General features: G+C 41.9%; 1 protein-coding gene across 1 annotated transcript in view; it reads left to right on the forward strand.

Annotated features, from left to right (window-relative positions):
* Nucleotides 1–10,641, forward strand: part of LOC139204796 (proprotein convertase subtilisin/kexin type 4-like) — a 150,145-nt gene extending 139,504 nt beyond the window's left edge. The window contains exons 16-19 of the mRNA XM_070834796.1: nt 300–423; nt 5,620–5,771; nt 9,504–9,575; nt 10,450–10,641. Coding sequence (XP_070690897.1) covers nt 300–423; nt 5,620–5,771; nt 9,504–9,575; nt 10,450–10,641 — 540 coding nt within the window. The remainder of the gene's footprint in view (nt 1–299; nt 424–5,619; nt 5,772–9,503; nt 9,576–10,449) is intronic.
* Nucleotides 10,642–13,583: the final 2,942 nt, after the last annotated feature.

A 13,583-nucleotide genomic window follows, 5' to 3' on the forward strand; every position in this document is an offset into this window, starting at 1 on the left:
GCTTTCCTAAAGAAACAACATTGTGTTTTCCTGTTAGGAGGGTCAATAACAGTCTTTGACCTGAGGCAGCACCACATTTCTGTCAGGGATAGTTCACTGAACAATGTATAATAATCAACTACATTAACCAAGTAATAACGTCTTGTCATCTTCGTTATTTCTCCACTTTCTGCCTATGAGTTCAGTCCAAACGAGTACATCTGGAAGTTTTATGAATGTCAGAAGCAGGAAGAAAGTTTCTTCACATGAGTCAGGGTATTTTTGTGAAATAATGACCTTGCTAATGTGTTTGTTTCCAGGTGACTGACCACAAAGGCACAGTGAGGAGCTGTATGAGGCCGACTGACGAGGAGGCAGCCGGAGCCTTGCTCAGTGTTACACTCATCCTCTACGGCACCTACCGCCCACACAGGACCACGCACGGTATGTCAGAGTGTCACCCATTCGCACTACTTTGAACTCATACAGACTGATTTAAGGACGGAGACAGGGTTACTGTAGAGGTTTGACACATGCTGTAAGTGTACTCCTGGAAAACAACATCCACTGAGAGCCAAATTAATCAGTGCATCAGTTAATTAAAAAGCAGAGTTGAAAAAAATAAAAATAAGTAATTTAACTATAAAATATACTATCACAAAATATACTGTACTCATCACTCCTAGTTTTCCATAAGAGCAACCCAAAAAATGTCCTAACCTCCAACGCCCACCTCCACCTGCCTCCACCTGCCATCCCTGCTTCTTTGGCTGAGGCAGTGCACTCAGAAGAAGTCAGTTGGGCCACTGACCACAGGGACTGTGATGTGTAATTACAGCGTGACCCTTGGCTGCCCCTCCCCAATCCCAAAGCCTCCTCCTCAGCTCCCCCGATGCCCACGACCTGCACACACATGCACACACACACACACACACACACACCTCGTTAGCTACACCGGCACGAAGCCACAGCAGTCTACGTGTTCCTATCGGGGGTTTTAGGGTTGTTAGAATTACAGAGGCATGCTGGGAGAGAGACATTGAACCAGACTTTCCTGTTGATCTGTGCCAATGGGGGTTCCCAGTGGTGAAAAAGGTCCTGGAATATCGTGGACTTATGTCAAGGACCTTAACAAATGTACTGTTTAAGTTAGGGAAATTTGCAGATGGATTTGTTTTACAACTTTTTCACTCGTTATCTGCATTAAAACCTGAAATCTAGCCCAGAAGGAAGGACGGACGTTATAAGGGCATGAAAGTACTCCAGCTCAGTTCTGGAAACCTGGAAAAGGTGGGAAAAGTCATGGAATTTCACCTGAGGGCCACAGTGGGAACCCTCTCTATCTGTTTCTGTGTGTGTGTGTGTGTGTGTGTGTGTGTGTGTGTGTGTGTCTTGCTCTGTTGCTCTCTCGTCTCTTTCTGTCAAGATGCTGATCTCTCTGTTGAGAAATCAATGGTTGCCCCCCTCCTCCTCCTCCTCCTCTCCCTCTCTCTCCATCCATCCATGTATCTCTCTCTGTGCTCCTGGATCTAACCCAAGTTCAAGCTGTTAGTCAATCTGCTGTCCACACACACACACACACACGCTCACACACGCACACACACGCACATTACTCATTCATAGGTTCTTCTTACAGTGTTGCTATTCCTCACTCTTTTCCCCAATGACATCATTTTGTAGTACTTTGCCAGCTTTGAACCTCACACACACACCCAAGCTCAACACACCCACATGACTTTATGATTATGATGTAATGCTTTATGATGATAATTTAATGCTATATAATGCTATGATGTCGGAATAATGCTGTCAACTTTTGGGAAATTAGCTTTTTTCAGAGACTTAGATGAGGAGATCAACACCCCTCTCACTGCTGTACCCTATGTGTGTAACTAGAACCGGAGTGAAATGATCTTACCTTAGTATTAACTCGAGCGGGGCAACTCACAGTTTTTGTATGAAATGCAAGCAAGATATTAATCAAGTGAGCTTTAGAGATGCTTTCCTTTAGCCTTGGATAGAACTAGGCCAGCTGTTATGCTAAGCTAAGCTAACTGTGTCCTAGCTCTAGATTCATGCCACACAGATCACACTCATCTAACTCTATCCGATAAAGTGAATATGGGACATCGTGTTATTTTTAGATCATATTCCTTGTAGATTTGACCAATTTCCAGACGTAGACACATACACTCCCCGACCAAAACTATGTGGACACCTGAACAAAGTATGTGTTTGCCCAGCATATCACATAGACATTGTACCCATAAGTAATTCTTAAATATAACATTTAAAGAGTTTCCAAAAGGTCATGAGACTTTCCAGCAGATTTTCAACCCTGTCTGACATTGGATGTGTGCGTTTTTGGGTATTGTCACATTGAAACAAGCCTACTTTTGAATAACTTTTAATAATTTCAATGTGAACCAAGGGGTCAAACACAAACCATGAAAAACAGCCTCAGGTCATATGATGCAAATGACCATTTAACATGAACACTGTACATTTTAGCATGGAGCCTGAGAATATCCAAATGTCTATCTGAGTATCTGAGATATTTATCATATTGTTACATCTGCAGTTTTTACTGGGGTGATTTTCCTGATTTCTGTTCTGTTCATAGTCAACTTTGTGATTATTATAGACCTCATACACATCCCAGTGGAAGCAGATATTACAAAGTAAATAACGTATACTGATTGTCTGTGATCCCTGTGTCCGAGTGTTCATTGGAGAAAAAAGGGAATACATTTGACAGTTTATTAGGCACACCCAGCTAAAATTAATGCAGCCTAATACAACAGATCCTGCAATAAATCTGACCTTCATGAAGGCAGATTCCATCCATTATGATGGTAAGATTTACTGCTACATAACTGTTGTTAGAGGGACATTTGTCCGCCTCTTGCAATACAGTTTAGCAGCACCACAAACTGTAGATGATCATACAGTTTGATCAACACCTCTCTAAAAATCTGAACATTATAACCTTCATTGGAGTAGAATTTATTACATGTCTATCTATGTATCAGTATCAAAAACACTTGAAAATAATGATGTTACTCTTCCTTGTACTTTAAACACTTGCTATAACGCTCGGGCCTGTTACATAATGGCAACCCGATTGATGATTTTGGTGTAAATATCGAGAATTGTCGACTTTACATCACACTTACCTACTTGCAAATATAATATTCAGTTTTCAGACAATTTTCAGACACATGTGCTTATGTGCATCCTAAAGTAGCCAACTGTATTTACAAGATAGAAACTGATCCTTAGGATGTCATTTACACTGTAGTGGACATGTTTGTAACAGTAATTGTTTTTGAGTTACAGTGAATAAGCAGTCCACTTTTATTGTTTTCTGCCAACATCCAACATCCTCCATCTCCCTTTTATGTCAGTTAGCCAGCAGATACCACACGGTGAGCTTTACAGTCATGATGTGTGGGATGAAGCTACAGCTCCAGCCCGGGTGTCTTTTGTGATCCAGCCTTGTCCGATGTGTGTTTGTGCGTGTTTTGCCGCCTCTGTATGTGTGCCTGCCCCCGTGTGTGTTTGTTTGGTGGCTCTGCAGCAAGTGAAGGTAAATTGCTGTGATTATGTGGCAGTAATTGAACAGGGATGGTGTGTTTAATTGAGTTGTTGTTTCCTGATGTTTCTCTGTAGTAGCAGGAGCCGCCGCATGACAGGTGCCTCGTCTCGCCTCGCTTAGATGAGAGGTTTCTTTTTTTTTTTTATATATACCGCCACGTAAGCTTTGTTGTGTCTTTTTTAGCCACGTTTCTGTGTGTGTTCTGGCTTAATGGTGTTTGTTTGGCTGAAGGGTGTGTGTGGGTTTTACTGTTTCAGCAGGTAGAGGGAAGCATGGGGTTCATAAAATGGAGCACTGGCAAGTTATATACACAATGCTTAAAAGGATGTATAGTTTTAGATGTATGTGCCTGTGTGTCTACCTGTCTGTCAAAGTCTGTATGTTCATACAGGCTTTCTTATATGCATTTGTGTTTATTTGCTTTTACTGTATATCAAAATCTTTGTGTGAGTGTTTGTGTGCATGTGGCTCTATCTGATCTGCCTCCTGGGCTCTATGGCCCAGATCAAATGGTAGGAAACATAAATTTTACCAGCCCGTCTCCTCCTCCACCCCCTTTCCTCCTCTCTCCTTGTGTAATTTCTCCTCTCCTCCTTCTGTCCTCCCCTCCTCAGTGACTTGCTCTCTAAGGAGGTGTGATTACGTTCCTCCTCTGAGCACCAGTGATCTAAGGGGTTCAGTGTGTGTGTCTATATGTGTGTATCTGTGTGTGTTTGGTGACTGGTTGGTGATCTGAGCAGCCCGGTGCCGCATATTGTGCGGCGCAATTCACGGACGACGTCTCCAGATGAATGCCTCCATTCACAATTACAGCCTCTCCATTAGCTGCAGCCCTTCCTGCCTTGTTGTTGTCTTTTCTTATTCTCTGAAAAAAAAAGCAATTAAAGCAGGACAAAAACAAGCTGGAACACAAGCAGTGTACCTGGAAAAAAAAAACGGGAAGGGAGGAAGGGAGTGTGGGAGTATGTGTATGGGGGGTGGTAATTCTCCAGTAGAGGTTCACACTACACACCATCTTTATCTGAACATTCACGCATGAATGTAATCTCCTCTAAGAGACTCACGCAACTACTCAGTGTTGGATATATATTTTGGATTTTCCTGTTGTACTGTAAGTGTATCTGTCTCACAGTTTAAAGATCAGATTTCTTCACAAACATAGTAAGTTGAGGAAAACCCTCATTACAGGGGACATTTTGGTGCTGCTGTTTCTGAATGGGCTACTTTAGGGTTTAAACTTAATGGTTAAGGTAAAACATAAGGTCATTCATGTGTCATTTTTTTCCTTTTTTAACATCCACATTATCACACTTTACAGTATCACCCAGCAAAATGTGTCTTTCTTTATTTAATTTTGCTAAAGACATTATACGTTGCTGGAACTGAAAAGCCGTTTATCTGATAATTAAAGATTTAAGTTTAGAATGACTTGCAAGTGGCTGTATTTTTTTTCTTTTGGACACGTCCTGAAATATTTGTTCACCACAATCTTTTGATGCCTGTTTGATATTTATATTTAGTGGTTTGCTATAGAATTAAAAAGTTAAACATTTTATAGTGACGGCTTCACAATAAAAGCCATACCGCGGCAGAGGGAAATGCTTTGTTTGCATTAAGTCACCATACTTACTATGACTTCTTACAGCTCTGATAAAACTGAAGGAGAATCAACAGTGAGGATGATATCAAACAGTAACGCTGGATTACATCCTATGGAGGAATGGCGGACTGAATGGCTACTGCTCAAAAATGCCAATCATTAATGGTATCAAAAACAGGGTTTTTTTCATGAATTGTAACTTTTAGGACTGTAAAAATAGTAAAAACTCAGGAAATACCAACAAATTCAAGGAATCAAAGTCAGCAGTGGTGACCCTGAAAGATCTGCTTCTGGTTTCTGCTCTTTTATTTTTTTTAATTACTTCAGCCCAGTAAATGTATTTAGAGACCTAATTTCCATAAAGTCTGTGGCAACATTTTAAACATTTGCACAAAATGTACCTTTTAACAATATTTCTATGTTTCCTATTTTTTTGGTTCAGAGGTACCCCTGCAGAGCATTGTGTCCATGGGGTCGCGTCACCCGGTCCCACACAGGGGGGTGTACCAGAGGGACCTGATTCAGTGGGTCTTCCAAATGGAGAGAGACAGGAAGGTACGGGCTGCTGATATCACCGTCCCAGCCAGACACAAGGTACACAACTGTACACAGGACGGGAAGACACACGTTTCACACATCACACACACTGTGATTTACTATTCCAATAAATCACTGGTGCCGCCTAATTTCCTATGGATTTCAATTTCCCCCTGGACATATCTGCATTGATCAACTTCAGGTGTAAGGATGTGCCAGGCGTCGCTCACTGTGACACTGAAGAATGGCTCGCAGAGCTTTGCCGTGCGTGCGTGCGTGTGTGTGTGTGTGTGTGTGTGTGTGTGTGTGTGTGTGTAGGGGTTAGGCGATGGGATTTGTGCACATGCAGCATTTCTGTTCAATGGTGTCGTCACCGCCGAGGCTTTACGATACAAATCCTTGAGTCTGAGTAATAACATCTGAAAATGTCAGAGTCATACAGACAGAGACAGTTGAATGGGGACTTGAGATATTGTTATTCTGATCATATCTGCCCGTACACTGAGTCTAGGCCAGATTATGAGGAACAATTAAATATCATTCTGGCTTCTCCAACAGTTGATACTGCGGAAAGAAGAGAAGGGTATAACTCCCCTTTGAAATTAGAGGACATTTTGTTGTCTACTGAATCATCTTTCAGCACAGTGTTTCAACTGAAACAAATATAATTCTCTTTCGGCCTAAGACTGCATTATCCCGTCACCATCATTGAAGCCTTCTGTGTGTCCTTTACGCTGCATTATGAGGCCAATTACAGCTCTGACAAAAGTGTGCCGCTGGACGACAGGTAGCTCTGTTTGTGTGCATGTTATTGCCTGACATGTCCTTGCAGGGGTACATGGTCCCCGGGCCTGTAGATGAGTTTTGAGCCAGTGTTAGGAGGCAACGACGAGGCCTGACAACGTCTTTACCCCGAGTTCCTCCCCTAGAGGCAGATCTGAATGGATCGTAGAGGCAAGGAGGAGAAATAAATTGGAGAAAAGGATAAATCGATGCTTGGCAGAGAGGCAAACAGACCTTCCAACCCCCGGCTCAGGCACACACACATCCACACACACATGTACCACGGCTTTTTTTCCTTGGGCTGTATTGGATTGGTATGCAGAGCTGAGGAGAGAGACGCTCAGAAAAAGACTTGGCCTACAAATGATGTCCTTTGTTTGATCCACTAGGTTGGGGCGGAGGGGGGGTTTGGTTGGTGGGTGGGGAGGGTTGTCCCACAGAGACAGTGGAAGGGCTGGGAAATAAACATCTCTGTCTGTGAGCCTCTCTCTGCCTCTCTCCCTCTCCCTCACTAACAGCTTCTCATCTAAGGGAGGAGAGAGAGATCAGCTTCAGGAAAAGCTGGTTGTCATCTGTTTCAGATGATGACTTAGAGGGCAGACAGGATATGGTGTAGGTGTGTGTGTGCATTGCTCTGCACGAATATATGTTAAATCTATTGGAAGCTTTCATTCTGAAGTATATTCCTGCATTATTTCCACTTGGGTTTCATGTTTTTTGTAGTTCTGATCGTCACTCTATTGGTAATAAACCACACTTACTAAATTAATTTGTGAGATCTGGGAACACGGTTACGTCATTAATAGCAAGCAATTAGACAAACAAATATGTTATCTTACCAGAAGCCCCAAAAATATGGCCACGTCTGCAGCTGCCAAAGCTGTGCCATCACAGAAGCATGGAAATAAAGAAAGAATTCTTTGATCTTAAGTTAGATGCCAAAAAATCTCTTGTTCAAGCAAATTAATGACTTAAATGAGAGACTAAAATGGGAAACAGTCAGGGGGACGTGACACTGGATGGTAAAGGAGAGAATGCACTCCAAAAAGACACTGATGTCGTGGAAAGATACATATTCCAGTGCAATCTGAGAAACTGAAATAAGATTAAATATGGTTGTTGAATCTCTCAGTACACAAAATGTACATCACTCTGATCCAAGGAACAGAATATAAATGTTACACTAACTAAAATTTAGACTGAAATATCTGAAATATACAAAATGACAACTAGTCTATGGATTGCCATTAAGTCTTGTACAGACATTCATGGTCCACAGAGGATGAATCCTAAAACTTTTGGCGATCCCCTGACTTGTCCTCTGGCACCATCAGAAGGTCAAACATTTCACCTATTCTCTGTCGATTCAAGGAGATTTTAGATGCTGACTTAAAATGTCTGTTTCTACTTTCTATTTTGCATTACTTACTTCTAATGAATATAGAGAGCTACACTTGATGGTTTGATGGAAACAAAGCTAGTGAGGAAGGCAGTGCAATACAGCGCTTTTTTTTTGTGAGCATGTTTACATGTTATATCTTAGCATTTAGCTCAAAGCACCGTCGGGCCACAGTGCAGCTTCACAGGAATGTGTTTATTTTTATTAAGTTGATTTTGGAAACATGTTTAAACTCTTAACTCATTCAGACCAGGACATTATAACTTAATGTAAGTCAATCAAGTGTTTCCCCTGCAGAGAGAGGCAGGCGATCTGTGTATGATTCAGACGTCGTTATTATCATTAACTGATTAATTATCAGACTTCGGTCTCACGATATATTTTTAAGATGCTATCATATCAAAACTTCAACCCTAACTCAGATTATTTATGCTCAGGTTTTTGCTCCATCACTGCTCAGACTGTCTGCTCTCCACCACACCATCCCTGTTGCTGCTGTTTTGGAGACATACACTATTCTCAGCTCTTAACCAGCAACAGCATACAACGCCATTTATTTTAGCTTGGGAGTTCTCTTTTCGCTCCATGTCTTTTTATAGTTTTGCTGTTCATACTGTACTCCCTGCTGTGCTTCTATTTTCATGAATGCTGTGAGAAATAATTGAAAGCGCCGTGTACGGTGCCGTCTGTTGCAGCGCTCCCACTTCCTCATGCCTTGTAAATACTGTATCAGTGAAACCCCCGCTGTAAGCTGCCGGCTCGGGATTCCTCACAACTCTGAGATGTCAACACTCACTGAAAACTTGAGCCAAGATCAAATCGTAACCAGAGACTGAACGTCGCTCCCATGGACAGAGCCAGTTTTTGATCGATTTCAAATTCAGCTGTTTGTCCTTGTCTTTTTCCTTGAGAAAACAGAGTTGAATCATGTTTCCTCTGGCGTTTTCTCTTTTTTTTTTTTTTTTACTCATGACATCCATGGATGGATGTCAAAGGAGTCACAACCCCTGCTGCAAGTGATGCTGGTGTGAAGTGCAACAGACGCAGGACCTCAAGGAGCCTTAACAAGATCAAATCATTTACCACAGCAACTATAAATGTATCATGGCATATTAAAATCAGATTAAAGGGCCCGAATTTCACACATAAAGGTCAGTTTACGAGTCATAAAGAGTACTACCAAGCCTGTGGATGTTGCTGTACAATGCCTTCTGTCACTCTGGAGGAAATTTGTCAGTTCTGCCAAACAAACCCTAATGAGTTCATGAGGTTTGGGGGTTTGGATTTGTAATTTTAAACAGAAAGGCTATGTTACAAATTGGGGGCTTTAAATTCAAAAGGCATGGACGTTCAAGAGAAAAAGGCTGAATGAGAAGATTATATTGGTTGCATTATGGGAAATGCAGTATGTGCTGTTTCTTACTAGAAACTAAAAGTCTGCATATCTCTGCCTCTGCTGCTTTGATTCTGACTATTTCTTTTTTTCTGAATCTGTCTCTTGTGAGTCTCCAAACTTAATGTAAGCTGGATACAAAGCTTTCATTTGATATTGTATTATTTAATTAATCTATCTGTCTTTAACATTAAATATCTTTTCTGTCGCCCAGATTACTCCTGGAAACTTAGTGTTGGGTAACCAGACCGTCAACAGGCCCCGGATGTCTAGTATGGTTTTCCAGGTGAGCATTTCTCTTCGTTACATTAATTTGAGGAACATCACAGACATTTTTTGTCTCTCCAGTGGACGATTAAGTCACATGTTTCGTGCTCATCATGATATATTATACTATATATACTAAGTTTGTTTTTATCAACACACTGATTTTTTTTCTCAATATTTAGAGCTTTTTTACTAATCAAACTTGTTTCCACTACTTTTTATTTTATGTGCAAATTGACTTTGTACGTTAAAAACTGGTGAGTGGAAACACACTTACTGATTGTTTCTGCACTGCCTCTTTGCATTGTAAGGAATCCTTTGCCTGATGAAACACTTGACACTGAAGGTTACAATTTGGAAGAGATGAAAAGGAAACAGTGGGATTATTATTTTATTAATGAGATAAATGTGTGTTTTCATGCCAGACACATGGAGTTCTGCCCATTTGGCCACCAAAATGTCACTTGTTTTCTTACAGGACATGTGGCTGCTTCTACATCTGAAGCAATAAATCAATAAATTGATTAATCCTTTCATCCTGTCATATGACAAGCATTCTCTAGTTCAAGCCTCTCAATTGTGAGGATATGCTGTCTTTCTTATGTGATAGCTAACTACGGATGATGGACTAAACAATGAATTTGACATTACCCCAGACATCATGTTTGGCTTTAGGAAATTATGAAATTATGAAAGCCATTTTTCATTATTTTCTGACATTTTTTAGATGGAACAATTAATCAATGGATTGAGAAAATATTCAACAGATAAGCTGATGTTGAAAGTAATTGTTAGTTAAAAGACTAGTTGATTTCACTGCACGCTTGAACATGTAGTTCCATTAGATTTAGTTTTTTCATGTCTTACACTCATGTTGATATTATATCCAACAGTTACATCAGGTAGATGTTCTACAGAAGTCATCCACGAGGTCAAGACCTTCTGCTGTGAAGGAGCTTCATGAGACAAAGACCATCAGGGATAACGTGGGCAGCAGGTCCTTACCATCACCTTACCAGACTCACCGGGATGTCGTCACGGGTGTGAAGGAGGTGCAACAGATTCAGGAGGTGGAGAAACTGTGAGCAGGAAGGCAGGAGAAAGGAAGGGGCAGTGGGCAGGGAGGTGAAAAAAAAACATACATGAACCATGGTTAAATAAAGGCTGTTATTTTTCACAGTGCAGCAAGCCAATTGATCATGAATCAATTCCATGTTCGGTACTTTGACTGTGTGGTCTCCGTGCTGACACCGATTATTTATTGTGCACTCCTAGCTTGGCTTTAAAACTCAATCACTCTCGCAGCCACAGAAAGACACACAAACATATAAATCCTTTCCCAAAAACAAATAGTTTCAGGGGCAGGTCTCTGCACTCATCTCCCCTCCTCGCTTGCTTTCGGAAGTTGCAAAGGTTAGTAGAAGATATGTTTGTCTTTTTCCACTTCATTGAAGGGTGAATTCAGCTCAGTGCAATAAGAAATGGATTACCCATTCATTAAAGGGGCTGTGTCACTCCTCATTGAGTTGGACAAATAGCAAATTAATTTCTAGCCGCCTAATTTCTCTCCGTTCTCCACTGAATTTCCGATAACGTCGAATTACTGATCACAGCCATGTGAGCTCCCTCAACTTTTTATCAATTCATTAAAAATGTGCCACAGCGGAGATGCTACAGAGAAAATTCTCTCTCTTATTTCTGCATGCTTCTTTCACCACCACAACACTGTATACAAACAGAAATCAACTCAAGTGTTTAATTGAAATTAGAATATTAAAAGCACCAGAAACCGTTACGGAAAATGTTGGGAAAAGTTACTTTCTTCCAATTTTGGAATCAGCCGGAAACTTTTTACCAGTGCATCTGAATGTGAAACAAAGATGTCAGAGTAACAGCAGCTTTTTCCCAGTCAAGTGCAGGTCTGTAGGTAGTGGTGTTTTGTAAAGTAGCAGTAGTGTATTGACAGGGCAGTATTGATGTTTCAATTAGAGCAGCGTTACATAGTGCCGCAGCATGGTAACACGGTGCGTCTCCTGCCATCTGCTCTGCCTCCACGTCTGACGAACGAGGCACGTGGGGCTAATCGAGCTGCACATGAGCGATGGGACCGCGAGATCTATCACACACACACACACACACACACACATACACGCTTATCCTATACGCACGTCCTTATGCAGAAAAATGGGGGGAAAGATGAGGGAGAGCTCCTCAGCCCTGCTGTTTAAACAGCCTTCAGAAAGCCTGTGCTTCCTCCCCTTCTCCCTCACATGTGCCACAGGAGCAGCCAGCAGGTTATTTCTCTGACAAGGAAACAGGCAAACGCACCAGATGCACGAGTTAAAATTCTTCAAAAGCTCATCTGACGGAAAGACAAAAAAGAGAACGGCTTGTGCCAGGTTTTCTCGTGCTGGGACGGTCTGAAATAACAGTGTGCATTATGCCTGGCGTTATTGCCTGCCAAACCACACGAATCAAAGACCTCATTGTGTGGATTACCTCGTTAATCTGTTGATGCCATTGAGTAGTATTGCAGGTGTTAATGTGCCAGTTTTTTTTTTTTTTTCTCTTCTCTTATTGGGGAGGTGTAGCGTTAGGTTGGTAATCTGCTTTAAATGCTTTCTGGGGAATGAGACACGCTGAAACCCAGCCAAGAGAACTCTGCTATCGTGAAGAGCTTTCTCTTAATACAGCACACAGAGGGGACTGACAGACTGAGGCTGCAGCGCCGATGCCAACGGGGAAGAGCTAGTGAGCTACACGCCTCACGCCACTTGTTGAAATATATGACTGTATGAATAATGAAAGAGGAAGAGGAAAGTGATATTGCTAAAGCAGTCCCACAATGACATCCATCACAGAAAGGCGTCATTGCTCTTCTTCTTCTGTTTTCCCCCTGCAAAAACTCCCAAGTTGTGTCTCTTTGGAGGAGCTAACCAAAGCTCAGCTCTGTGCTTGCCTGAGCTGATTTAGAGGTGAACTCCTAAACCAGAAAGAGAGAGAAAGATAAAGAGACAGAGAGAGAAAGAAAGACAGAGGGAAAGGGACAGAAAGAGAGGTAATCCTCCCTTTTTTCCGCTCCCCAGGGTGGTCTCTTCATCCAGGGCCTCAAAGAGGGACAGAATACTCCTCCCTGCTACAATGGAGGGGACCCACAGGGGCTGTTCCTATCTGAGTGTGCCTGTGTGTGTGTGTGTGTGTGTGTGTGTGTGTGTGTGTGTGTGTGTGTGTGTGTGTGTGTGATGGGGGTGCAGTTTTAAGCAGGCCTTTGAGTGGCCTAATTGCATTGGAATACAGCAGTCTGAGAGCTGGCTCAGATCACGGCGGGCTGCTGGAGGGGTTAGCGCCCGCACCTCGGCAGCCACACTCAGCAAAAGAGCCCCGGCACAATGCACACAATTAATGCTCTCCCTCTCGTTAACTCTCTCCCCACTTTTTGTCCTCTTCTACTTTTCTCTCATTCTCCTCCTTCTCACCCCGTATCTTGCTCTCTCTCCTCTCCCTCTCTTGTTCCTCCCTCCCGACCCAGTATGTAGTGACTCACCCACTGTATTAATCCTCCCATACAGCCTGTCAATCTCCCTCTCTTTGATGCACACAACAATTACAGTACTGATGAAAGGCGTGGGTCGGCTCTCGTTATGTAAGACTTGAAACAAGCCTTAGTGAGAATTATTGATATCTGAACAGCTAATCTGAAATAAAACCTCCACAACATGACATCTCTGTTATTACTTTTGCAACAATGGATCTGTGTTCGATTAAAAAGCATTGAATGTTTTCTCTTTTGCTGTATATATTCCACGTTGTATCAGTGCAAGTAACATTATTGTATCTCAGGATATCTTTTATTTCTAGGAGACAGTCTTGTAAATCAAAGGATATTGGTTAAGTTCTTCTGATTTTTGGTTGTGAATCTGATCTGGAGTGAGCTGAACAAGTCAAAGTAGCAGGTGGTAGAGGCAAAACAAAGAAATATCTGTTTAGTCGTGATTGTTCCCTAAAGATGTAAGACTGTAATAAAGCA

This window comes from Pempheris klunzingeri, chromosome 8, assembly GCF_042242105.1.
Source record: "Pempheris klunzingeri isolate RE-2024b chromosome 8, fPemKlu1.hap1, whole genome shotgun sequence".
NCBI lineage: Eukaryota > Metazoa > Chordata > Actinopteri > Acropomatiformes > Pempheridae > Pempheris > Pempheris klunzingeri.